Below are 24,548 nucleotides of genomic sequence, written 5' to 3' on the forward strand. Positions count from 1 at the left end.
CAAAGCTTACAAAGCCTATTTCGTCAAAAGTACTAGGGCTGCCTCTGTATATACATGTATATTATTAGATCCCCTACAGTTCAAATAAAGTAGGTCAGACATGGTCTCCAGTCACAAGATTAAAATGTAGTGAGCAATGCTATGACAAGTGTGCGCTAGAGCCCTGTCAGAGTGAAACAGAAAAAAGGCTGCATTTCTTCAGAGATAAAAACACAGCAATAATTATTCAGCACGGACAGATAAACTGAGATGAAAGGGGCAGAAGAAAATCCAAATACACATTTTAGTGCCTATCTTTGTGCCAAAAGGAGTAATCATATCAGAATATTTTATAGAGAGATCAGTCTATCAAGAACCAAGGAGTTTAATCTTGCAAAAAGTGAAGGAAAAAAAGAGAATGACACATGTGGAGCTAGACATCAAGTCTAGATATGCAGACTGAAGTGAACCCATACAAAATGGAGTGAGCAGAAATAACTGACAAAAGAACAAACCATACTCCATGCTATTTCATTTCCAGTTCTGGTGTTTTTATTTTAGAAAGCACATCGAATTAAACAGGTTAGAGCTATTGCTTCCTTGTTCTGTGTACTTCTATCCTCCATTTGAAAAAACATACAGTCTTCATCCATTCTGTGAGATCAAAAGAACCTAGGGGGGAAACACACAGAGCTCACTTAAATCACAGTTTTAAACAGTCTTTATAATTAGGATGAGAAAAAAGAAAAGGAAAATAAGAAAATTAACTAATGTGACAATAAAAAAATACAAAATGTCTAGATTGCCAAAAAGAATCATAACCCTTTTTGTGATTACCACATTTCATCTTGGTGATCTCAGCTGACAAAGGTATACTAAGGTATATCATTCATTAAAAATTAAAGGCTTAAACCTGTAACAGGTTTAAAAGAGCAACCTTACTTCCCAGATTTACTTGATTCTTCTTCAGGAGAAACTATTCTTATTTCCTGAAATTTCTTCTCTCTAGAATCAACAATTCAATTTATAGGTCCATTATTTTATCTACTTTTTCAAGATGCTGCCAACACAAAAGCCAAAACTTTGGTCTTCATCACTGGAGTTTTGTGAGACTTATTTCAGTTAGACATCCATGTAAGCATACTTTCCTAGTGATTGATTTAAACTGTACTATAGAGATAATTTATATTTTACAAAAGTCAACCCAATTTTAGACACTGAATTTCATATTAAAAAATACAATCATATAAAAGATGTGTCAGCAATATTACTCCTTGAAAACCCTACAATATAGACAATTGTGTTTTATTTTAGCACCAAGAGGAAAAAATTGAGGTAAGAACATTTTTTCTAAAACATCACAGAAAGTTATTGTAGCAAAATGCCTGAACAAACAAAACTAAACTTAAATGCTCTTACTCTAGTGCTCAAGACTACATTTTCAATAAATTATATAATGAGCAATAAATTTTGGTTCAGATTAAGATTCAAGCTTCTTTCAGTTCTAAAGCACTGACATCTCCATATAATAACCAAAATTTGTGACAAAACTCTTTTTAAAAGTTTAGAAATTTTAACCATATTAACTGAGGCATGTATTCTTGTGTTCCATACTAATATATGTAAAACTGTATTTAGCATTAAACAACTTTTTAATAGAAGGTGACTTCTTTTTATACTATTAAAAAAAAAAACAGAATTCACCATGTATTTAAACAATAATATCAGTTACTCTAGCTTCATGTTACGATAAATCCTTTATTCCAAGTATACACAGTAAGTCCATTTAACTATCTACTTCCCCTTGCTAACCTGTCAGAAAAAAAAAATTCAGAATATAATGTTTTACCTTTGTTGCAGATTGATTCATTATCCAGAATAGAAATAAAGGTAGGCCAGAGGAGAGGTAGAGGATTAGTGGTATAATAGATCTAAGAGATCCACTTCTCTTCTCTCTTGACCAGAAATTGCAAAGAACCTCTTTGCATCTTCTCTTAACAAGGGACACTTTTTTATTCTCAAACCCTGTAAATGATGTACTCATTAATTCTATGTACAAACCACCTAAAATGGCTGCCCACAGCTTGCCTTAGTATCCTAACCACAAGCCCAAACAGTGACAACTTTCTTTCTAACTCACAGCGGTCTCATTGCAGAGCACTTCACTTATTCAGTACTACAGCAGATTTTGAAGAATGCACGCCACATAATGCAAAGAGCACCATATTGGCAGTTAGGACACTTCAGATGTAGTCCTGGCTCTGTAATCTTAGTTACTAACTTCTCTGAACGTCAGTTTCTTTACCAGTAAATCCAAGATTATAGTATACTACCTCTAAGCTTTCCACTTTAAAAATTCTAAACTTCTATGGTAGGCCTCTGTAGGCCAGCAGCTGAATCTGTTATTACAGATACTATAGTAAAACAAGTAGTTGAATGAATAAACGGATCTGCAACTTATTAAAAGAATGGAAAATTACAGTCTTTAAATCTAGGGACTTCAAAATATCACTTCATTTCTTTTATTCAGCCTCATCAAATTCTAAAATGTAGAAAATCACAGCACTGGTACTGATGCCCATGTCTGAAGGCAGCTGTTGATGGAAAGGAAACAGACCTATTTACCAGAGAGAACACAAATGAAAATGGGGACACACACACACACAGAGGAATAGGTAGGCAGAGACGAAAAATGACAACATTGGAAAAATAAAATCCCGAGGGACTGAATGACTAAAGAGAGAGATACCAAACCAGGAAAGCAGAAGCACAACTGAAGAAACAGTAAGAGAAGAAGGGCAGAGACAGATAAGCAAGACAGAAAGGTGAATATGCAGAACGGAACTGATGGGCAGGTACAGTGACAAAGAAATGGGACTAGAAAGGAAAGAGACAGCCAGAAGAAAAGGTCATTTTTACCACAAAATATTGTCAAATTACATACTTCTGTAGTTATCCCCCCAGTGCTCACACTAAAAAGGGGACACTTTCATTTTTACAAAATGATTAACAATGCATATTTCATTTATCTTGCAGATTTTTTTTAAAAAATCACATTTACTGTGAGACAGCATAATTTTTGCCATCATTAAGGTCTACATATTGGATATGATAATAACTCTTTCACAATGTATATCAAATCATCATCTTACAATTTTATCTGTCAGTTATACCTCAATAAAGCTGGGGGGAAAAAAAAAGGTTTCACACGCATCAATATACTGGAAATCCCTAATTTTACATATTGCTCATTTTTTTCCCAAATTAAAGAATGATAGTACCCCAGTTAGGACAAATTCATCCTACGTCAAGAATTTACAGGCATTCGTGATTACACACCACAGTGACTTACAGGACACTGGTATCATATTGAAAACACATTCTTGAAATTAACTTACCATTTAAGAGTCAAGATCAGGGATCGTAGTCCTGTTTCCATTTTTGCCCCCTTTGCTTGTCGTGGTATGTCATGCTCTCTCTTCTCCTATGCCGATTTGGTCAGTAGCCATCAATCTGAAGAATTCTTTCTTCTGCTGCCACCTACCAGTTTATTTCTCTGCTGCAGCAGAAGAGTATATAGAAAAAGTTCTTGCTTACTATTCATATTAAACAGAAAAATTCCTTAACATTTCATATTTTCACATGTGTATGAAGTTCCTGTTTCCCCGAAACCTCCCCTCCAAGTTAAAACAACAAAAATCCCAATCACAGAAGATCAAAACACGTATGATCAATGTTCATGCTAAGCTGGAGGAGGGGGGAGCTGGAAAGATTTAGACACTCAGCAGCTGCCACCTCAAGGAGCCATTCCTTTTCTGTTACTTTCCTTCTTCACCTGTCCCTACAAATAATAAATGCATAACTTAAAATTTTAACTAGGTAGTGAACTCCTCCAAATTTTAAGTTCAGAGACTACCAAAAGACTTGTGGAAGATGCAGCAATAAAGGAGTTTTTAAAAGTAATTCTAGAAACTAAGGGTGTTAGGCGCTTTACCTGCTTGAGTTTTCATGTTCTGGACTGCTTATTGCCCAATGGCTCTGAATACATTAAAACACGAACACATACGCCACCTACATTTAAAATAGGGTAGCATTTGTATGCCCGTATAAGCAATGGGTATATTTTTTGCAAAAGAGTAGTAATTTCATTAGGTCCTTTTAAAAGGACTGACCACAAATGCACATTTCCTCAAACTGTATACATACATAAAAGAATTAAGGGCAAAAAAGCGAGAGTGACAAAGGTAATAGCGGTTGTAGAACTGGAAATGAATACCACATAAATGTTTTGTTTTTTAATATCCTGAGATTCATTTTTATTCCCAGGCTCTTTATTATTGAGGTCTAAGTTTCAAATTTATTCTTTATTCGCTACTAAAGAACAATATGCTAGAATGAGCTAGTGATAATGATGAACTAGTAATAATAGCTTTTGTTCCACCCTCCCACTACCTTTACCCCAAAATAAAAACTTATTTTGTGAACTTAAAAAATAAAACAAACACTGACATAAGCACCAAAGGCTAGTCAACAGTGGCACTGCCGTGACATTGTTTCTACTTTCTCATTCCTTCCCCCATCTCAAGCCCCACCCTTTGACCTCTGATTATGGGATGAGCCTGAGCAGAAGAGTTGGTGATGTCAGGACTGCGCCGTTCCCACGGATGCTCCTAGAGGCCTGCTGTGCTTCTGGGAACTGGGGCACAGGGATGGCTGTCTGACTGAAACCTAAAACAACAACAATTCACCCCACCCCTCATGTTCCCAAACCCCACAGTAGTAGCCAGGTATATATACTATATAAGGACCATCTAATATAGTTTGAATATGGTGAAATCTGAAAGCAAGATCATTTTTAACATGGCAGTGATCTTGGGGGGTGGGGGGGGCAGCGGAATGGAGGTTCATAAATCCTCCACATCCCATGCAACCACAGAGTGCACACATGCTAATGCTAGCCATTCTCATTAGCAAGAGAACAAGATCCTTCCATATGTCATAAATTACTGCAGAAGTGCAGCCAGGATTCCTTTGTTGGTAAATTTCAGTTCAAGACATAAATATTTTTATCTTAAGATGCTTAGGGGAATGACTGTCCCTACCTCATATGAGTGAACTGAAGCACAAAACAAGTTTATGACTTATTTTATGCCTTCAGCTGTAGAAACAGCATTACAAGCCAGGATTTCCTATTCCCTAACTAGTGAGTTACTAGACTTCCAGCCTCCTTGGATAGGGCATCCAAAGAGAATATATCTTGAAAAGGTCTTGACTACTGACACTGAAATTCTACCTTATCAGAAAGAGGATTATCTCCCATAATGATAATAACTCATATTAGAGCTAAAACTTTGGAAAGGACAGGAAAAAGGAGGAAAAGGGTAGGGGGACTGGGGCAGACAGGAAAGGATAGTAGTATTAACTAACAGGAAGGCTATTAAAATGGATAAGTTGTATTCCTGTTCCTGCCATTAACTTTGTTTTATGGGCTTGATTAATCTGCTCTAAGATCTTGTGCTTCAGAAATGCCCTCCAATCTGTTCAAACCTATAACTTTTTAATATTTAAACCATTACTTAATAATAATCTCGAATGGCTGACATCTCTCTGTTAGAATTAGTGCATCAGAAATGCTAAAATCATTAATTCTGAAATCACGCTGCTCCTGAAATAACTGAAATGCTATTACCTTTTGTCTCATTACCTTTCACTTTTATAATGAAGCCACAGAAAGAGAAGCACTACTAAGGTCAACTGAAGGCTGTGTTGAGTTTTTACCATATATATAACCTAGAACCTAATTTTACCTTTTCAAAACTCTAGTTTTCCATACCTGTCCACTCCTAATTGATGTCTTTATACTGTGAGCTCACTGTGTATTCGGAACACCAACCCCTGAAAAAGCTTAAGCCAGAGTAGCACAATGGAAGAAACATACAAACCCAAAACAAAAACAAAGCTAAAAAAGTCACACTCTGAAATAATTATAGACATATATGCAAGGAATGGAGATATCTAAATGGCTAAAACAAATCCCCAAAGAAAGTCCTGGGTTCATCCCAACCAGTTCAAACTTTACCCCCAAAACTTTTTCTATAACCAAATTATTTGCTAGGTATGTTTGTACATTGTTTTTTGAAATCCAAGTTATATTACAAACCCATTGGTGCCTTCAAAGTACATAAAAGAAAGGAAATTTTAAAAAGAAAGTAAAGTTAGCCTTGTGATGAAAAAAAGGAGAAAGAATCAAATTACCTGCCAGCAGGCTGGGGCTGTGCCTGAATCCAAACCGCTGCATTTACCATTCATTCTACAGCTGCATTATTGGGGGAAGGGGAGTTTAGAAGGGCACTGACCCCGAAAGTTCTCAATACTTCTCACTCATCATCAGGAAGGGGGAAGAAGGAAAGTTTTTTCTCTGGGTATTTTTTTGTTTGTTTGTTTTTGTTTTTTTGTCTCCTGAAAAGGCTGGCAAAGAACAGTAATAGTGCAAGCAGTTAGAATATTTCTTTAAAAACAATTTTAAAAATGCAAAACATTAAGGAATTTAAAACACCACATTTTCGTTAATATAGAAAGAATTTTCACTAGAGTTAGGCAGCCACCCCAAAACAGCATGGCAAAAGGGCATTGGTATAAAGGAAATAAAATACCACACAAAAATCCAAAACAAAACTAAAAACATTTCAAATTAAACCTGGAAGACTAGAAGATTCCAACAGCAGATTTCTGTCCACTACTGAAACATTCCAAAATCCAAGCTTCAAAGGCGCCTAAATGTATCTTAAATGAAATTTTGTTTGGTTTGGTTTAAGAAAAAAAAAAAGAAAGAAAGCAGTGAACCTGGTTATAAATCCTGCAATATATTACATTTAAAAATATCCTAGTACGACAGAAACAAATTATAAAAGAAATTAAACAAACAAACAAACAAATAAAAACAGTAGCAGCAGAGGTTACCTGTCTGAGCACCTACATTTTCTTAGGAGGGGATCGTGTCTCACCAGCCATATAGCCCATAAACCTTCTCAAAAAGAGTGAGCCAGGAGAAAAATGTAACACAGATTTGATTTCACAATGTCTCTAAGCGCCCCAGACCCCAAACTGGGGACTCACTGAACGAAGAGAATTTCTTTTTCCTTTGTTTTCTTCTTGAGAAAAAGAAGAGATGATCTTGAAAGTCAATTACTTCTTTCAATGCCTTCGATACCTTTTCAAAAGTCTGATAAAGCACTTGATGAAAGCAAGTCTCTTGATGGATTTTTCTAATGTTCCAGGGTATTTTCTTATTTGATAGCATATACAGAAATACTTCAAAGTTCAGTGGAGTTAAAGCCAACAGAAATGACCAATCAAAAGAAAATAACTATTAAGAATTTTAAATGGAATAGTTCATATTTGTGTGTTTATGTATATACATAGTCCACTTTTCATCATGGGTGACATAAAAACAATATCAGAAAGAATTACTTTTAAATACAATTCAGAATTACAATTTTAACAATGTACAATACTTTTACAATAATCAGATTTTTGCAAGATAAAATAACGACTATACATATTTGATAAATACACATTTTTACCTCTCATAATAGCAATAAAGATCTTAAGAAAGTTACTCAACAATAGGAAAATATATTTAACTTTCACTTAAATATCTGGGCTGTTTTATTTGGGTTCTTCCAGTATGGTTTGCTCTTATTCTTCACCTTACTTTTTGAAGGAATTCAAGAGGATATTCATGTTTTTAAACTCTAAGATGTCCATTCAGTGTACGATCCAGAAATAGGTTGGTAAGGCTATGTTTTAACATAGTGTGAATGCACAAAAGATGGGCAGTGAGTAAAACTAACAGTGAAATAATCTCAGATATTTCTTCTAATGTACTTGGTTAATTTGATAATTTTTTTAAAAGGCTACCTACATTTTTCCTGGTGCCTTATCCCACCCAACAGAAACCTTGAGTTTTTCATCAAATAGACAGGGTGTTCTATTTGTGTTTTAAAATTCACTAATCTATATACATGTGACATGTAACTATTCAAAGTATATGTATCATAATCTATGTGGCAACCAGATGGTCTCTACACACATATGAATGATGATTTAATTAAGCGATTCCTTCTCCCTTGTTTATTTCTCTATCCCGAATAGTGTGCATCTTCCAAAGTATGGTCATTTAGTAAAAGAAGTACCAAGTGAGCCAGAGGTACTTATATGTTCCACAATATGTCGCACAATAACCCTGTACAAGTCAAATTCTTTTAGATGAGATGAGAATATCCTAAAATAAATTAGAAAGTCCTCTTATGTATCTTTTTCTAAGGTGAAATGAGACACTGCACAGATCAGAGGTACTATTCTATTTGTCAACAATCAACCTTTCACTCCATTTTAATATTATTTAATTCTATGGAAAAAACACGTTTTATTACATTCCTTTTTTAAAATGGGGGAAAAACTGTACAAGTAAGCATGATCAAACCTCTGTTAGAGCTGGTTAATACTGATCTTATTGCCTCGAAGTCTCTCTAGTAGTGTCCAAGAAATTATGTTTAATGTCCATCTGAAGGAAAAAAGCACTGGAGAGGCAAGAAAGGACTCGGGTAAAAAGCTTCAGAGGATTGTAGGGAGATGGAACTTGCCGCTTAAAAAAATTACGTTGAGCTCTGGTGCATCTCCATTTCTTAACACGCCTTCCAAACCATTCACTGGGATAGTTTTACCCATGTTTAAAGGCTCATATTATATGCAGTTTGGGGGCTTTTATAAATTCAGAAATAAAGTAATATAAAGAGTAGAATATTGAAGGCTTCAGAGTAGGGCTATAAGAGACTCAATACTGCTAAATAAGTCCCCAAACAAAAACGGTCAGTCCACCCCAACCCAAAACCTATGTGTAATAGGAGAAAATGCACAGCAAGAAGCAGAGGAAAAGCATGTAGCCTGGAATAAATCATACACTGAACAGTCTAGAACCAAAGAAAAAAAGCAAACAACATACATATACACAAAAGCCTAAGCAGCAGCTATTCTCCTCATGTCTTTAGGTGAGTACCTCTACCAGTAGATTATTGTTATGAAAACGACTCAGTTGTTTTTTTTAAAGTAAAAAACTGTTTCCCATCATGCTCCATTTTCTAGAATCTTTCCTTTTTGATTGGTTGGTGTAAACAAAAAGCAAAGCACATAAACATGCAAGCGTGCACGTGCGTGCACACACACGCACGCGCACACACACACCCTCCTAAAATGTGAAAAATGCAGATATATAACGCTGGTATTAGAAATCACTTCAACTTTATACTTAGGAACTTATAGACCCTTGATTTGCCCCCCAAAAATATTCTTCCTTGTCCTTATTCTTTAAATGCCCAACCACCAAAAGAAAAAAGGAAAAAAATAAAAGGCTTTAAATGCACATGTTTCAAGTCAGTGTCTTGTTAACAAAAAAGGTAGCATTTTCTTCACTTTGGCCATTGTTAAAGATGCAGGCATAGATCAGGGAATGTTAAGACTAGCATGTATTTAAAAAAAAAAATGCAACATTAACAGAGCATATATCTTTCAAAAAAGGCTAAAACACTAACAAATACAAGTCAATGCACATATTTTTAACTAGTGCAATTTTATCTACAATGGAGTAAATGTTATTTTGTGTGCCAGACATTGCAATACTGTTCATTTCCCTTTTATCATGCAAACATGCCAACTTTATCATTAAAAAAATCTTTATTGGGTCACATTCACGTTGCCCTCCCACCCAAATTAAGGGGGAAAAAGTCAATAACAGAGCTCCTCAAGATCTCATAACTATGAACATAAAGCTCCTAGATAATAGTGTATAGGTTGAATTTTCAGATTTGTATAAAAAAATTATAATTTAGGTAGATGTCTTCCTCACGGATTACAACACAATGTTAAGTACACTACTCTGAAATTTGTACCAACTGTACAAAAACAAAAGCAAGAGACCATGAAAATATTATGTTCTTCATGGCCTGAGAGCCTACACATCTCTCTGAGTAATGTAAAACTACGAGAGCCTGACATTTTTCTGTATCTCACCTCTTCTGCCTCTCTATCTGTAGGATTTGCAAATCAAAGTCAGTAACATCTTAGTAGCAAAGGTCTCGTCTATCTCCCCATCCTTCCTTCCTAACTAATCCTACTCAATTTTCTCTCATCTCTCTGAGCATTTTCTATGAACAGCATTGCAAGTTGGTTTAAAAAAAAAAAGAAAAAGAAAAAGAAGAAACAAAGAAAAAAAGGAAAGAAGAAAAAGAAAGTTTTACAAGGGTTTTGTTGGTTAATTATTTACTGGTGGAATCACTCCACCAGGAGTTTGATTTCATTGGCTAGCAGTTGGTTCATGTTGAATAGGCCCCCCGGGAGCTTGGTGAGCAGCTCTCGCTCCGTGGTTTCAGGGTCGCTGTCAACAGAGCTGGAACTTGCGCTCATGTTGTCGACAGCAGTGTTGGCTGGGGGACCCAGCTCCGGCTCACTAGTCTCACTGGCCGTGGACACCACGGAGAGCAGGGACATACGCCGGGTGAGCCGGCCAGAGGGCAGAAGGGAGGCGGCATAGTCCGCTATGATACCAGCTACATCTAGATTACAAGCCTTATCAAAGGCTATGAAACCTACATTTGCATTGGCCTCGCAGACACAGAAGGAGCCGTCGTCTTTCGTCAACAGGTCAATGCCACACACATCCATTCCCAGGATATTAGACACCTGGATAGCTAGCTGTTTCCCTTGTTCACTCAGTGAGCACATCATCCCGACACCACCTGGCAAAAGAGAAATAAGAAGTTACCAAAATGACAAAATTTTGGAGTAAAACTAAAGCTGACCTTAAAGTTAGCCTCTAAGGCTAAACCTCTCTTCTAAATCAGTAGAATAGCAAAAGTGTTATTCTAGTGTAAAACTGGGACTCTGAAGTCTAAGATTCTTTCATTAGGGAATCCCCTTCCAACGCAGTCTCTCGACAAATTCATGACTTTGTACTTTTTCCATATGCTATTTTTTTCTGAAGCCATTAAACTTTCACTGAAGTCTATCTTACTTGCAATCCCATGGAACTTTTGCATAAATACAGTTAAACCACTTAATGTTGTTATTGGTTTTTATCAGTTTCAGATTTTGATTTGTAAAAATAGAGATGCATAACAAGGACAGAGGACAGAATCTAGGAACATGCTTTTCTTCCTCCACAGTCCCAATTCTAATCTCTTTGCTGTTCCTAAGCCAAAAGTATTCTGGGGTTTCAGGTAGCTGGAGGAGTGTATGTGAAGTCTTCGCTGGTATCTGAGAGAAAAGAATTAGAACTAGTTGGAGACAGTTTCAAGACTAGAAAGGACTAGATAAGGACTAGAAAGCAAAAGAATTTGGACAAAACCTTGGCTTAAGGAGCTCAACAGGAGGAAAGCTGACATCAGTACTATGTAAGTATGCCTGACCCAAAGAGACCAAAGGTAAAGGCACATATGACCAGAGTCCCCCTTACCACTGTGGCTGGAAGAGTACGGGGAGGGGAGTGCAGGAAGGAGGGGACTGGCACACTAGCCAATGAATTAAATGACACTGCTTCTCAGTATCCATAGTACTGAGGCCATCTGGAATGTTCCAAATAACCAGAGCAGAGCTCTGATGTGACGTGACAATAACAAATAACAAGCTGTCTATGACCTGAATGAAAGAAATAAGAGCACAAATTCAAGTTTAGCACAAAAAGACTCTCTGAACTAACACAAAAACAGGATTACCCAACTTAAAAGTTTCAACAGAGAAACTGAAGGAGAGTTGCTTTTGTGAGTCTAACTTATAACTTGGAAAATCTACTGTGAGAAATATTTTGAAGCACATACAAAAAACCTGAGGTGAAGTCACAAAAGAAGGACAAAAAATCTGGATAACTGAATCAGAAAAACCCTAACCCCCAGAAGGAGAGAAGAAATTTTCCTGAAGCTTAGAAAAACTGAATCTGATAGAAACAGCTTACTAAAATCCAGGTTGGACTGACTGAGAAGAGACACATATCTAAAAATATCCTGACAAAACTGTTTCGCATTTCAAATAAAACAAAACAACCAAAAATAAGAGAACAAAACAAAACAAAAAACAAACTTACAAAGAATATAAATTACCTACCCCCCTCCCAAAATCAGAGTAGATTTGGACATTCAATTGCAAAAGTGTAAACTGTAGAGCAGCAGAACAGAAGTAAGACTCACACAATTTAAGAATCCTATCTCAGCCAATATATCATTCTCCTTTGAGAAAGACAGCAAGCTATGAGGTATCTATCACTCACACACACCATCCAGGGAAAATAATCAAGAAGAGATACTAACATAACAGCAAATGACTAAGGACAGAAAACTCAAGGTATGGGAAGATGCAGACGGGGAGTAAAGAGTGACTAGTAGTGTGATTCTTGCAATACAGGTGTAATTAACTCTCAACAGATAAAGACTGCCTGGGAATGGATAACGTAAGTGCTACATAAGGATTCTTGCAACAGAAGAGACACACAATAAAAGAAATTCTATTATAGACTTGAACTAAAACTATTAAATGGTTTCAGAAAAACAGTGGAATACAAAGCCCAGGGAAGCAGAAATTTGTGTCTGTTTTGTTCACTGCTATATACAAAATACTACTATAACAGTATTGATACTTAGGAGGTACTCAAAAATATTTGTTCAGTGAATGAATGAATCAAGAGGGAGGAGTAGGAAGGGAAGTAAAACTGTTCTAATCCTCTCATGGGAAGAGAGAGGGAACAAGAGGTGATGCATTTTGAGAGTAGAGATTTCAAGGAGTTTGGATATGAGGTGTTAGACTAGAGAGGAGATCAAGAATGACTCCAAGGATTTTGGTCTAAACTAGAAAGATACAGTTGCCAAAAAACAATAAGGAGAAAACTGTGGATGGGACATATTGGGAGGAGGAGTTAGATGAGGAGTTCAGTTTTGGACATGTTAAGACTAAAATGTCTAACAGACATCTACATGGAGATATTGAGAGGCAGTGATTTATATGTGCCTGGAGTTCAGGAAGAAAGCCTAAACTGGAGAGATAAATTTGAAAATAATAACATAGATAGCATCTAAAGCCACGAGCTAGGTAAGATTACTAAGAACGTAAAATACACAGAGAAGAAGAAAACACCCAGACTACGCTCTGAGGCCCTTCAACGGTAAGAAATCTCAGAAGATATACACTTAAGCAAATCAAAATCAGCAACATTCTTTGGACCAATGGGTAAAATGGGTTAGGACACAGCTTAAATGAAATAATATGACCAAAGAGGGAATTTGTTAGACATTTCACACATGTGCAAATTGGGGTACAAATTGAGCCTGGGTGAAAGCAAATTTATGATTCAGAGAAATCCAGCTTCATTACTAGAAAAACAATTCTATACTTTTATTATATTCGTGGTAAATCTATGAATCATATTTACATGTGAAAGATACGTTTTTCAACATATTAAATAAAAAGATCTAAGTTATATACAAATACTCACTGAAAAAGCTTTAATAGTATTACTTTATATCCTAGAAAGACACTTGCATTGCTTTTACCTAGTGAGCAGTTGCTTTGCATCCTCCCATCCGTTGAACAGCGTAACATGGTGCCAACCACACGGCCTCCCACAACAATGACACGTACATCCCTTCCATGAGACTCTTTAACATACTTCTGAAACAGGTATGGAGCTTCATGGCGAATAAGATGGCTTAGATCAGCCAAATGGTGCTTATCGCGAGCCAAGAAAACTGCTTTGCCTGTGGTCGAAAAGAATAAAAAATGTAAGTCAACAAACTATGAGCAGTTGATATCATTACCTGCATTTTCTTGTGTCCCAATCTCCTTTTTCAGAACCAACTGCTTTTTAACCAAAGTAACAGCGTTATGATAAAATGTATATAAAGACCAACTAAATATTTGGGTTCTTAAGATTTGTATTCCTCCAGGTTAGCCAATAATACTAGCCTCACTTATCAACAAAACATTTTTCTGAGTTAAAACATATGTTTTATATATTACACAATATTAAGATGCCATGTTTGCATATAGTAAAGTAGCAGTATGTTACTACTTCTATGCCAACAGAAGTGTCTGCTTTTAAAACATGGTTATAGGGCTTCTCTGGTGGCACAGTGGTTGAGAGTCCGCCTGCCGATGCAGGGGACGCGGATTCGTGCCCCAGTGCGGGAAGATCCCTCATGCCGCGGAGCAGCTGGGCCCGTAAGCCATGGCCGCTGAGCCTGCGCGTCCGGAGCCTGTGCTCCGCAGTGGGAGAGGCCACAGCAGTGACAGGCCCGTGTACTGCAAAAAAAAAAAAAAAAAAAAATCTCTAGGATAACCACTAAACGAACAGAAATGTGAGTTGTTGTTGTTCCAGCCTAGAGGAACAACTCACAAAAGCGCCTTCTGTGAGTCTGGGGTACCATGCACCTAGCAATTTCCCTAGAGTAATTCTTCAGAAGCTCTGTTTCAAAAGCTATAAACTTCAATTGACAAGACTATGTCTAGTCAATAACCATGAGCAAATACAAGGTAGATCTAAGTTAAGTCTTAAAAAATCTGTTTTGTATAACCACTTATTAATTCTCAAGAGTAATTTCAATATTATGTGTGGTAGCAACAACTCATACACACCTCTATGACCCCGTGTATTCTTCACTACCATTGGAAACTCCAGTACTTCTGCTTCATCAATCATTTTAGCAAAATTTTCATGACCACCTGGTTTGAGCAAAAAAGAAATTTAGGAACAGCAACAGAGGTGTTTTGTGATAAATTTTATCTATACTAAAGTCAGCAAGACAAGGGAGGTACAAGGTAATAACCTGATGGCTAAATTTTGTCTTCAGTTAAACAACCACTCCTTTTAAAATGGATAAAAACTATCTTAAACTATAAATATTCTAATATACAACTCAAAGAAATTAAAACAAAGTTTCCTGATTCTATAACATTTTTCATATTTTTAGCCCTTATTTCTCTACCACACAAATAATAGAAGCCAAGATCTACTTTAGTATATAGAATTCTATTTGGATTAAGAAACAGAAGAGTGAGGCAGTTGGGTAGACTTATCCAAAGTTGAAAAGATGCTGCATGCACAGGCATGGCTCTCTCTCTCATCAAATACACAAATTAATATTTCTTATCTCTATTATAAATCAGAGTTCTTTCTACACTGAGCTATTCAGTACCCATGGGTTATGTCTTGTTCTTTCTGTTTATATTCCTAGGAACAAACGATACAGAAGCAAAGCTACAGCAAAAATGGATTGTAGTTGTACAAAATCAGCATGGTGACAGAATAATCACACCAAGAAAAGGTTCATTAAACAACTGTGATATCATAAATTTTCAGCTCAGAGATATGAAGATGACCTAGTCTCCAAATTTTAAACCTTAAACGTGAGAGCACAGGTAATATTCATTAATTTGGTTAATATACTTTTCTCCTTTCCATTCTCTTAAAATCAGAATTGTAGAACGATGAAATAAGCTATATAATATCTCAAAAGCATCAGGAAGAGAGAACTCTCAAACTGTAACAGGACAGGAATTTCTTTTTAAAGCCTCGTTAACTCTCCAAGCATTCTGCTGGACATTTTAAGAAATATTTTTATGAAAAAGTATACTGATTTATAGCAAGTCTGATTCTTTCCAAACTAGAAAAACTGGAAAGGCAGGAAATATATTAACATAATACTGTTTACAGTAGTGCTACTCCAAGTGTGGTCCAGTAACCCCTGCCTGTGACTTCTTTGCTACTGATATGTGTCCAAATAAATACAAAAAGAGTAAGCACAAGAAAGCAATTTGGCATTGCTCTGCTATTTTTACGGTACTTTACGTGTACTTATCCACAGCAAATGGGTCTTAAAAAAAAAAAATAGTCCTCTACCACAGGTGATTTTAGAAGCACTGGTTTAAAGCACACCTAGTATAGTGTAATTTTCTTTAAAAATAGGGAAATATTTATGAACCATTATCATGAAAATGGTAATGAAGATAATCAGAAATTATAGAGATGACAGATTCTTTTACCTCAGGGGTTGCCACACTAAGGACTGATTGGGCATACAGCCCTTTTTTGTAATTAAGTTTTACTAGAAAACAGCCACACTCATTGTTTAAGCTTTGTCTACAGCACGTTTCACAGTACAACAGCTTTACTGAGGGTCACAAGAGAGAACTTACAGCCTGGAAAGCCCAAAATATTTACTATTTGACCCATTACAGAAAGTTTGGTCAGTCCATTCTACTCATACCATACACAGATTCATAATTCTCCTGCCCAGTTTGTTAAAACTGAAAATCGCTTCTAAGAGTTCTTCCTTGTTCACGAATTTCATTATATCACATAACCCTAATAGTTTAGTAGGGCTTTCAAAACTTATTGGTGCTCTAAAATTTAGGCTATAAATTCTTATTAGTTAACTCACCATAAGAGAAAGTATCTGGCAGAGGAACACCATGACCTGCCAACTCTTGAAACGTCCAGAACTTATTAACACAGTTCAGGATGGCTTGAGGTCGGTTCATCAACCTGCATCCCATCTTCTCCAGATGACGCAAAACAGTGATGTCACTATCACTTTGCACCCAAGGGGTTGGTACTCTCACTACCACCACCTGAGGGTAGGCAGTAATTAGTTCTCCATTGATACGAAGACCTGAAATATACAGGAATGAAACCATAACCATTAAAGGGGAATATACAATAGAGAAACAGATATATACCAAAGCTTAGGTCTCAAAACTAAATGTACTATTTTGCTAACATTTCACTGGGACAGAGAGACATTCCTCCTTAAATAATTTTCTTTTGTAAGAACAAAGAAGATGTAATAAGAAGAATGTATGCCGGGGTAAATAAATTACAGTACATGTCAATACAATGAAGTATTACATATCCATTAAAAAGAATGTCATAAATCTCTATGTTCAAAGATGGAAAGAATGTCCAGATGCATAAGGTTAAGTTTTTTAAAAGCAATTAACTCTTGTGTTTACATATGTACAGAAAATATATAAAAATGGCTTTCTCTGAGTATGTGTGGCTGGCAAGGCAGGAAGAGAAGGGCAGAATGAGGAACTTTAAAACATTTTGCTCCATGCAATTCTCTATCTTTTTTAAGTGAGGATGTATGCTTTTAGTACAAAAAGAGAATTTTCTTTCTGTAAAAAATAAATAAATGTATTTATTTATTTATTTTTGGCTGTGTGGGGTCTTCGTTGCTGCGCGCGGACTTTCTCTCGTTGTGGCGAGCAGGGGCCATTCTTCGTTGCGGTGCGCAGGCTTCTCACTGCGGTGTCTTCTCTTGTTGCGGAGCACGGGCTCTCGGCTCGCGGGCTTCAGGAGCTGTGGCTCGAAGGCTCTAGAGCGCAGGCTCAGCAGTTGTGGCACACGGGCTTAGTTGCTCCGCGGCATGTGGGATCTTCCCAGACCAGGGCTTGAACCCGTGTCTCCTGCATTGGCAGGCAGATTCTTAACCACTGGGCCACCAGGGAAGCCCCAAAAAGAGAATTTTTAAAAGAGCAGTTTTCTGAGTTTTATCCAATACCATTCTATTTTTAAAGAGGTCCCAAATAATAAAGGAACAAGGTACTTGTTGCTCCTTACAACCTACTTTCATTAAAAAATTACATATACTTATTTAAATAACATTCAAATACAAAAATATAACACATTTACCTCCCATCCAACATCCTACACAGTGTTAACAGTATGTATCAACTAACAGTTAATAGTTAACTAATAGTATGTTAATAGTATTTTCCCCACCATTATCTAATTATAGAAAAATATATATAATTTTTAGACAAATGAGATACTTTGTTTACATCATTTTATGCCACTTTCTCTCATCACTTAAAATTATACCAGACATCTAAGTCAGTGCACATATAACTGTATTGGGCTCAACAGAATTATATTTAAAGATACACCACATGATCAATCCCTTACTCATGGACATTCATTCATTGAATAAACATTAAGTAATTACTATGTGTCAGATTCTTTTCTAAAAGTTGGGAATAGATTGGTAACTAAGGCAGATAAGGTCCTTGACTAGTCACTGTACTCTATATACATTTACATACCCAGGACTTTTATAGTGAGTGAGTGAGTGAGTGAGTGAGTGAGTGTGTGTGTGTGTGTGTGTGTGTGTGTATGTACACCGTATTCTTTATACATTCATCTGTCAATGGACACTTAGTTTGCTTCCACGTTGTAATTATTATAAATAAAGCAGCTATGAACATGGGGGTGCAGATAAATCCTCAAGATAGTGATTTCATTTCCTTGAGGTAACATGCTGGATCCACAATTCTGAGCCAAAAGAGATTTTATCTATTCTGATTAAGGGAACTGAGGTTATGTGCTTGATATTACCTGTTGATACTTCACACCATCCCCATCTTTTACTCCCTCCCTGTATGGCATGGACTAGAAGCACTTCCTACTCTCCCTTGCCAGCAGGATTCTATTTTGAGAATCCACCAACGAGAGACAATTACACAAAATTTTAAAGGTCAAAGAGAAGTAGAAGTCATTATTCTCCAGGGGCAGCTGGTAGTGCTGTGGTCATCAGCAGATGTGAGGTTTTTTGCCAAAAGCTTCAGGCATTGTCCTTGCAGTCGTTCACTGACCATGCTGCTACAGGCATCTTGAGATCAGCAGCAGCGGATTCCTGCAATCCTACATTTTCTCATTTCCTGGGCTTTTGTGCTGACTTGCCTCAACAGGAAAATCTAAACAGCATTTTACTTGAAATCAGAAAAAAGCCTAGTGACCAAATTGGGAGTTAAAAGGGGACATGGAGAATGGGAAAGGTGAAAAGGGAACCCAGTTTACGGCAAAAGATGCTGCCTCTGGGTGTAGATATGAAAGATTCTGGTGATAAAATCAAAGTAGAACTATTCTGTAACAGTTGAAGTACGGATGGGAACTATACAGATGTGTATATAAAATACACATGTGTATTACAGGTGTGTAAAATAATTCATATCTGGTAGTGTGGAGTGTGTGTGTGCTTACAGAAGGAATCAGCCCAAGACTTAATACCTAAAGAAATGGGGATGTATAGGCTGAAAAAAGAAAAAGAAAAAATGGCAATTCCTAGGACTGGATTTGATGAATCTCAGTTAAGGGACACGAGAAAGAAGCAAAAACCTGAGGAAAAACGAGTCAAAAAACCAGGAAAATCTAGTTTTAAGTAGTAATATGAAAAATAAGAAAAGTCAGTGTTACCTGGAGAGAATAATCAAATTCGTTAAATGAAACAGAGGTAAAACAAAGACTGAGTTTGGGAAAACTTGAGTGATCAGGAAAAGAGACACTGTCAACTGTCAAGAGAAAATTCATCCATTATGACATTATCTTCTCATTTCCCTAAAATGGAGATACTTTTTGCGCCTTTTAAGAAAGGGGATAGAGAAGGCAATGTGTTCCACTCCCGGTCTGCTGCCAACGGAAATTGGGAATATGGGAGTACTTTATCCAAAGCACAGTCAGATCTGCATAGTACACTATATGGGCATTACTGAGGATGGAAAGAAATTCAATGCCTCCAGTAACAGAAACAGACACTTTATTATCCTAGACAAGCAGAAGGTGATCTGAGACTGCCCAGAAAGAAGGGCAGGTACAGATGAATGTGAGCAAAAACAAAAAGGCAAAGTATTACTGATCTCTTGAGTACTCTTAGTAAACACCACTCATCTTTGATGCAGAGCTTATAAAACTGAAATATAGGGAGGATGACTCTTTTCCTTAGATCCCTGTTATTCATTATACACATGTACAATTCCACTCTACTCATTGTGAAAACAGCTATTCCAATTGAATGTGCTACCAGTCAGCTTTGCTTTCAATTCCACTTCTTCAAGCGTATACTGTCTTTTTTGCTCATCATCTTAAACAGCAACTTATGAAACTATTCATCTAGTTTTGTTTCATACTGGGATAGAGATTTCAATATAAATATTTTGGGTAAGTTTTGAATTAAGTGTATGATTAAACATTAAAAGCCGGGCTTCCCTGGTGGCGCAGTGGTTGAGAATCTGCCTGCTAATGCAGGGGACACGGGTTCGAGCCCTGGTCTGGGAGGATCCCACATGCCGCGGAGCAACTAGGCCCGTGAGCCACAACTACTGAGCCTGCGCGTCTGGAGCCTGTGCTCCGCAACGAGAGGCCGCGACAGTCAGAGGCCCACGCAACACGACAAAGAGTGGCCCCCGCTTGCCACAACTAGAGAAAGCCCTCGCACAGAAAACGAAGACCCAACACAGCAAAAATAAATTAATTAATTAATAAACTCCTACCCCCAACATCTTAAAAAAAAATTAAAAGCCAATAAATAATGAGTTAACCTTAGAATAGCAATGAGGTTGGGAACAATTTTTATTCCTACATTTTTTAGATAAAAATGTATTATGTATTAAAAGGCTGCTACTGTTGTCAAGGCAGAGTGAGAAAGTGCTGAGGGCTGATTATTCTCCCAAGTTGAAAGATTCCTTTGGGATATTAATAATCTCCTTGCCAGTAATTAAGCAGGAAATCTCTCATGTAGCCTGCTCTACACCTGTGCTTTTTGAAACTAGTTTGGCTACATGATAAGTACTAGGTGTTTTCATCCTCAGGAAATAAGGATAGGCTTATCTGCTGACTGGCATTTCTTTTTCTTCCATCCTTTACTATTCCAGAGGATTTACCAGGACCTCTGGAATCACTTTAAAGCTAACAAATTTTAAGAATTTAAACTGGAAGTTTCCAGTGAAGGAGCTATTTGTACACAATTAAAAAGCGACACAGTCTCTGTGCCAAAAATCAAGGATGCACTCAAAGATTAAGACAGATGAGTTACTAGAACACGGGAGACAGCCTGAAAGAGCTTTCATTTAGCCAAATTTCAAAGAAAAAAAACGACTAACAATGCAAAAAAAAAGCTCATTATTCTATAATGATAATGGAGAAGGGGGGCTCATTTGCTATCACTTGAGGAACTATTACATAAATCTGTATTCTAAAAACTGGTAGGGACTTCCCTGGTGGCGCAATGGTTAAGAATCCGCCTGCCAATGCAGGGGACGCGGGTTCGAACGCTGGTCGGGAAACTAAGATCCACAGGCCACAGGACAACTAAGCCTGCGTGCTACAACTACTGAGCCCATGTGCCACAACTACTGAAGCCTGCGCGCCTAGAGCCCCTGCTCTGCAACAAGAAAAGCTACCACAATAAGAAGCCCACGCTCTCCGCAACTAGAGAAAGCCCACACGCAGCAACAAAGACCCAATGCAGCCAAAAATAAATAAATTTATTAAAAAATAAAGAAATAAAAACTGGTAAATAATGAGGAAAAACTACATTTATGCCCCCATTTCAGGAGGAGCTATTTATCACCAGTAGGAAAAGGTCTTCTCTAGAGAAGAATGTCAATTAATATAGAAGGAATAGCAAAATTAGAAAAATCACCATTTTGCAAATCCCAATGAAATATCAAAATATCATTATAAGGGGGGCTTCCCTGGTGGCGCAGTGGATGAGAGTCCTCCTGTCCATGCAGGGGACACGGGTTCGTGCCCTGGTCCGGGAAGATCCCACATGCCGTGGAGCGGCTGGGCCCATGAGCCATGGCCGCTGAGCCTGCGTGTCCGGAGCCTGTGCTCCGCAACGGGAGAGGCCACAACAGTGAGAGGCCTGTGTACCGCAAAAAAAAATAATAATAATAATCATTATAAGGAAAGGTGGATGGGATATCTATATAGTGCCAAAATATCAAAGAACTGCTAGGCAAAAGATAAAAATAGATTTTTCTAACAGACCATGCAGACACTACCTGTCCCAGTGATCAAACTTATCCTGGACAGTGGCACAGACTATCATTTTGGGCCTCCTGGAAGAACGCACTGTGAAGCATCCATGGTCAACTAAGAGGTAACTGTGTGCACAAAACACATGAACTCTATCTAATGATGCCAACTCGCAGGAAGCTTCAGGAGGCAGACATCACAAGAAAACTATCACACAAATCCAGGATATGAGACATTGTTCTGATCACTTCAAAAAGTTGATGTCACTTTAGAACTAAAGATGGGAAGAATGTCTAGAGTTAGAAAGACTGAGTAGACATTATATCCAAATACAATGCATGAACCTTATAGAGCCTGATTTGAAAATAACTGAAACAGGTATTTTGGAATCAACTGCGACAATCTGATTCTAGAGTATATATGAGATGATATTAAAGAGTTTACTTTTCTTAGGCGTGCTAATTGTGTTGGCTCATAGGGAACAACATCCTTATTTTTTGGCCTCAGATACTGAAATATTTAGGGGTGAACATTAAGATAGCTACTTGTATTCAAAAGATAATGACTCTCTCAAAAAGCTGTGTGTAATGTACATAATGTTTATACATACTAGGAGAAAGAGATATTAAAGAACTATAACAGGGGGTTACTACTGAACACTCAATCTAGGTAGCAAGAATATACCTGTTCATAATTCTAGTCTTTCAGCTTTTCTCTTCATTTAAAATTCTTAATGAAAACCTGATTTGGAGGGGAGAATCCAAGACGTATCAAATTCTTAAGTATTCTCTACAGAGAACTGATGCTGGTCATTCCAGTTTCAAAATCTCTGGGTTTTGCTGCTCAGCTTTTCATTTTTTTTTTTTAAATGGTTTCTCATCCTTTCTCTCACCAAAAGCCCATTTACTATTCTGCCAGTGACCCACCTCCCTTGCCATTTATGTTTCAAGTGCTACTACTGCAGTAAAAACTTTATATTAGTTCATCTTGGAAGGCGGAAGAGGGAAGACTAACTGAAAGCTGAAGTAACTTGCTAAAGGCAGTCAAAACCAAATCTAGGACAAGAAATCTAACCTGTTCTTTCTCAGGCTGTGAGTTCTACTTAGAAAAAGCAAGGAGTCAGGGTAAGAGATTTATAACTTCTGAGCTCCCTACTTCCAGCTAAATTCACATAACAAACTTTAGTTGTTTAGGTCAATAAACCAGAATGCTAATCCATTACTTAACTGGCAAAGCTATTAAATTCACCACCACATGTAAAATAAAAGGGGCTATATTAACAAAAAAGACGAGATAATTCTGAACGTTTTAAAATACTCAACTCACTATAAATCTATTTATCAATTAATCCACTTTAGGACATTAAAAAAAGATTGCAGCAAGAGGGCTTAAGTCACACGGACCTGGTGCCTACTATAAATGCAAAACTGTCGTCACATGAGAATTGTCCTCCTAAGCTTTTTTTTTAAAAAAATCACTGGCTTGGGGCTTCCCTGGTGGCGCAGTGGTTGAGAGTCCGCCTGCCGATGCAGGGGACACGGGTTCGTGCCCCGGTCCGGGAAGATCCCACAAGTCGTGGAGCGGCTGGGCCCGTGAGCCATGGCCGCTGAGCCTGCAAGTCCTGAGCCTGTGCTCCGCAATGGGAGAGGCCACAACAACGAGAGGCCCGCGTACAGCAAAAAAAAAAAAAAAAAAAAATCACTGGCTTGGGACTTCCCTGGCGGTCCAGTGGTAAAGAATCCGCCTTCCAATGCACGGGACGCGGGTTCGATCCATGGTCGGGAAACTAAGGTCCTACATGCCGCGCAGCAACTAAGCCTGCGCACCCCAACTATTGAGCTCTCGCATCTCAACAAGAAAGCCCAAGTGCCGCAAACTACAGAGCCCATGCGCTCCGGAGCCCACATGTCACAACTAGAGAGAAGCCCGCGCGCTGCAAAGAAGAGCCTGCGCGCCATAAGGCAAGATCCCGCATGCCTCAATGAAGATCCCATGTGCCGCAACTAAGACCCGACGCAGGCAGGGGGGATAAATAAATGAATATTTAAAAAGTTATCACCTTAAAAAAATCACTGGCTAGTTTCCCCCACCAGGTCCCAAAAATGTAGGATGAAAAGTAATTACCCAAATTTTGAGGAGAATAGGACAAGTGGTAATGGAAATTTACAGTACCAAGGGTCAGATAATTCTCAAAAGAGTTATATACAACACTAAAAAGTCTTTATTAAGGCTGGGTTAGAACTCATACATCTAAGTTATCAAATATCAAAAACAAGAATAAAAGAATCCATTCTTTTGAGAATATACATGCCTTTTCTATCTGCTTACCTGCTTCCTACGAAGATATATTTTATGTTTCCTATCAAACTACCCCTGTTTAACATCCTCAGCAATCCTTTTCCTGTCCAATTTGTTTCCAAGCCTTATCTCACTATTAATCCCAGGTAGCAAGAAAATTTTTCTCTTCAATGGTATGCTCTTTGGGGAACGATAAGGAACCAATAAAATTCCTTTCCCAGGTCCATCAGTGGTACTGGAAGAAACAAAAGGAAGTCTACTGTAACAGTGTGCCTCATTATCACTGAGCAATGCCACTTTGCAGCTGACCATCATGTGTTTGAAAAAAAGAGAGAAAAGGAGAAAGAGAAGAGGAAAGTCAGATTACGACTCTCTGTTTTAAAAACATGTTTTATTGAAGGTAATGACTGGCCAGCTT

At 37.5% G+C, this 24,548-nt stretch overlaps 1 protein-coding gene across 11 annotated transcripts in view; it reads right to left on the reverse strand.

The window, feature by feature from the left end:
• Nucleotides 1–508: 508 nt before the first annotated feature.
• RIMKLB (ribosomal modification protein rimK like family member B) overlaps nucleotides 509–24,548 on the reverse strand; it is a 127,734-nt gene continuing 103,694 nt past the window's right edge. For 7 of the 11 annotated variants that reach the window (XM_033867046.2, XM_073789066.1, XM_033867048.2 and 4 more), the window contains 6 exons: nucleotides 16,458–16,688; nucleotides 14,653–14,739; nucleotides 13,572–13,775; nucleotides 6,235–10,772; nucleotides 3,378–3,538; nucleotides 509–651 (listed from right to left, as the gene is read on the reverse strand). In XM_033867046.2, the coding sequence (XP_033722937.1) occupies nucleotides 10,309–10,772; nucleotides 13,572–13,775; nucleotides 14,653–14,739; nucleotides 16,458–16,688 (986 nt within the window). In that variant the 3' untranslated portion in view covers nucleotides 509–651; nucleotides 3,378–3,538; nucleotides 6,235–10,308. Of the gene's footprint in view, nucleotides 652–1,828; nucleotides 2,005–3,377; nucleotides 4,051–6,234; nucleotides 10,773–13,571; nucleotides 13,776–14,652; nucleotides 14,740–16,457; nucleotides 16,689–24,548 lie in introns of all 11 variants that reach the window. The other 4 variants (XM_073789067.1, XM_073789065.1, XM_073789064.1 and 1 more) reach the window with 4 other exon arrangements.

The sequence above is a fragment of the Tursiops truncatus genome, chromosome 11 (assembly GCF_011762595.2).
Source record: "Tursiops truncatus isolate mTurTru1 chromosome 11, mTurTru1.mat.Y, whole genome shotgun sequence".
Taxonomy (NCBI): domain Eukaryota; kingdom Metazoa; phylum Chordata; class Mammalia; order Artiodactyla; family Delphinidae; genus Tursiops; species Tursiops truncatus.